Source organism: Anneissia japonica, unplaced genomic scaffold (genome assembly GCF_011630105.1).
Source record: "Anneissia japonica isolate Jap-2015-1 unplaced genomic scaffold, ASM1163010v1 scaffold4326_len33496_cov203, whole genome shotgun sequence".
In the NCBI taxonomy this organism is placed as follows: Eukaryota; Metazoa; Echinodermata; class Crinoidea; order Comatulida; family Comatulidae; genus Anneissia; species Anneissia japonica.
In genome coordinates this window covers 26,416-29,537 of record NW_022684998.1, presented here as the reverse complement: position 1 = coordinate 29,537, position 3,122 = coordinate 26,416, and the positions used below count along the sequence as shown (strand labels likewise).

At 35.3% G+C, this 3,122-nt stretch overlaps 1 protein-coding gene across 1 annotated transcript; it reads right to left on the bottom strand.

Annotated features, from left to right (window-relative positions):
* Positions 1-277: 277 nt before the first annotated feature.
* LOC117108209 lies at positions 278-2,502 on the bottom strand. The gene is made up of 2 exons (XM_033250174.1): positions 2,438-2,502; positions 278-2,114 (listed from the first exon to the last, which is right to left on the bottom strand). The coding sequence occupies exon 2, from the start codon at positions 1,982-1,984 to the stop codon at positions 278-280; it is 1,707 nt and encodes a 568-aa protein (XP_033106065.1). The 5' UTR covers positions 1,985-2,114; positions 2,438-2,502.
* Between the last annotated feature and the right edge of the window lie 620 nt (positions 2,503-3,122).

Here is a 3,122-nt window from a genome sequence, read left to right as displayed (position 1 = left end):
ACTTTCTTTATTTTTGTTATGGCCTGCCTGCTTTGTAATGTCCAAAGATAAAATAGGTTCATACTTTCCTAATTACTGTATATAAATTTTAAGCATTTAACATACTTTTTTACAATGACCAATAAAATTTTACTTTTCTCCTCCATCTGGATGTTTTTAGCAAAATTATTTGCTAAATTAGAAAACAAAAATTTTATTTTTATTCCACCCTCATCCGATGATCTTTAACAAAATATGTATGTGAAAACAATAAAAAAGTTTCGAATTACTGTACTCGTCACAATTTAGTCTCGTTCATACATATTTGGAAGTGGGCAAACATAACAGTTGTCTCCATCTGGGCATATATATATATACACTTTTGCTGGACATTCTGAATTTTAATAGCAAACAAACCACTACCTTCGACAACAAGTTGCAATTGAGAATGTTGCCCAAAAATTCTGTTCTGTTGTATGTTTAGCGGTTTTACAAATAAAACACACTGTTTCTCCCTTTGAGTTTTGTATGTTGCCAATTTCAATATTTTGTAATATGTATTATCAGCCATAATAATGGTGTTGTTTCTTTTTGTTGCCCGAGTGTATTGTGTACTATGCAGCAAACATTTTTGATAAATCATTCGTTTGTAAACAGCTATTTCATCTGGAGCTGGATTTACGTTGCAGTCTAACAGAGCTGCAGCTTCTTCAGCAGATAGTTTGGAAATTGATGGTCTTCCCAGCATTACAAAGCCTTTATCAATTTCTGCAGCAGCCGAAACACGTGGTAGGATTAAGTCAGTTAATTTCTCATATAATTCTTGACAAGATGGATTAAATTGAACATGTTTTGAAAAACATGGAAGAGCTTTGCTAAGCAAGAAGCGCCTTGTAATCTGCTTCAAAATGTACTGAGTACCTTTAATTAATTTTGCTAGTCTTCCATTTGCACTTTCAAAACCAAATGCAGAATGTGCCAATAAGGGTCCCCAATTTTTCACCGACATAGCCAAGTGTGTAAGAAGGTGGACATTAAACTTGCACTCTTCAGGACCATACAGTATCTCCATTTTCCCAACAAATTCAATAAGAAATTCATGTGCCTTATTAATCTCCTGATACGTTATCTGTGCCTTAAGCAAGATAAATATAGCTTTAGAAAGTAGAAGTAGATGCTGAAGATTGCGAGCTGGAATGATGTCTCTTAAACAGGGAATGCAATAAAATAGTAACCAAGTCCTCCACTCACTGGCTTTCCAATACTTTACACCTTTTAATGACCGTGGGCACCGAGTTATCTCACTTGTGGGAGTTAAACCAGACAGTCGTGAATTTACCAAATTGAGCCTCCTTGGTGAACCAATGGAAAAATCTGTGCCTACTGATGTAAGAAATAAATATGTCATTTGCCTTGTAACACCCAAAAGGACACTATGCATATATTCGTGACTAAAACCAGACACAATATTAAAATAAGGAAGATTTATCAGAACAGATGGACCTTTGACACCCATAATCACTTTCCCATCTCTCACTGCTTGCCGCATGTGTTGCACAGTCTCTTCATCAGTTCTGTCAGAATAATTTTGAAGGGGGTATATATGTGCTGTTCCATTCCCTCTTTTTGCTTGCTTTCCTGGATGTTTGCACATTGCGCAACCAAACATTCCATTGTACTGCGTGGTATTTTGTAGCATAGGTCTGGCAACCGAATCTACTGCGGCAACCAACGGAACAAATTTGCTACTGATAATTTTTCCATTACTCGATTGCCACTTAATACCAGTGGTTGCCAAATTTTCAGCATCATCAACAAATGGTTGCAGAAAGAGAGTCATGTCTGGTTCCGTGTATCCAAACCAAAGTCCAGAAAGAACAGTATGTTTGTTCCGTTCCCTTGGAATTATTTCATTTATTGTAACATGTATTGGCCAAATACTGTATCCTGAACTTTTAAGAGGCACCATCAGTATTAAAATTGTATGAAAAATTATACTGTTCATCCAAGACAAAGCCCTTTGTCATAAGCTTTCTGTAGCGGACACCATCATAAATGTCTGTAACGCAACTCTTTGAGTTGCCTACATTATAGCGATTAATAAGTTGATCTTCCTCAATATTTTCCAGTAATGCCTGTAGTTGGGATGCGAGAGGAATTGATATAAAGTAATAAACTGATTTTAAGGTTTTGAGATCACAATCATTATTACAATGTGGACAATTTATATGTTGATCTCCGATTGTAGTATCTGTTCCAATATACCCATTGCAAATTTTGCAATAATAGTTGATTGTTACTTTGTCGCCTACATCAAAAATCTGTTTAAATAGATAATTTGTTGCAGGGACAACCTCACTTCCAAAAAGTGTATTAATAAGCTGTAATAAATCTGATAATGCAGCATCAGAAAGGCAATGGGTAATTAAATAAGCTAAAATAAGCATAAGAGCTTCACCACGTGTTGTATCCACTCCCTCAACTAGCGGAAATTCAAGATCGTCTGGTTTTCTAAACGTGAACGGATCTTCTAGGGGACGAACCTCATCATTTGCATCTGGAAGTTCCTGTTAAATAATTACAGTAATGGAAAAAAATTTAGCATGCAAGTTATCTACATCTGCTCGAATATTTAAAATTTAACAGTAGTAATAGGGGAAATGGACAAGAATTAGGTAGTACATTGTAATGTATTGCTAACTATAGGTATCCATGTTATATTGCTTCGGTGCTCTGATCAGTTAGTGGTTTGAACAATTCTAAAATACCTTAAAACCTCTTGAATTGAAGCCCACGATCTTGCCAACGGTCTGGCTGTCTACAAGAAAGCTAAGCTAGGTCATCCGGCCAATATGTACTGGAATTACATGACATGTACTGTATTATTAAATTTAATTTATACACATATTTGAAAAGGACATATGATTGAGTCATATTTTATAATTGTTCAAACCACTAACTGATCAGAACACTGAAGATGCTTTTGTTTGACATCACTTCCCGATGGTAAAACAAAATGTTGGAAAACTTTTTCCTGACGTACAGTATGCGCATTTTCACTTTAAATGTACACACACATACACACACTAAACTGATTAAAAGAGTTCAAATATGTTTGTGGGGTAATTCAGTTGATAAGGTAT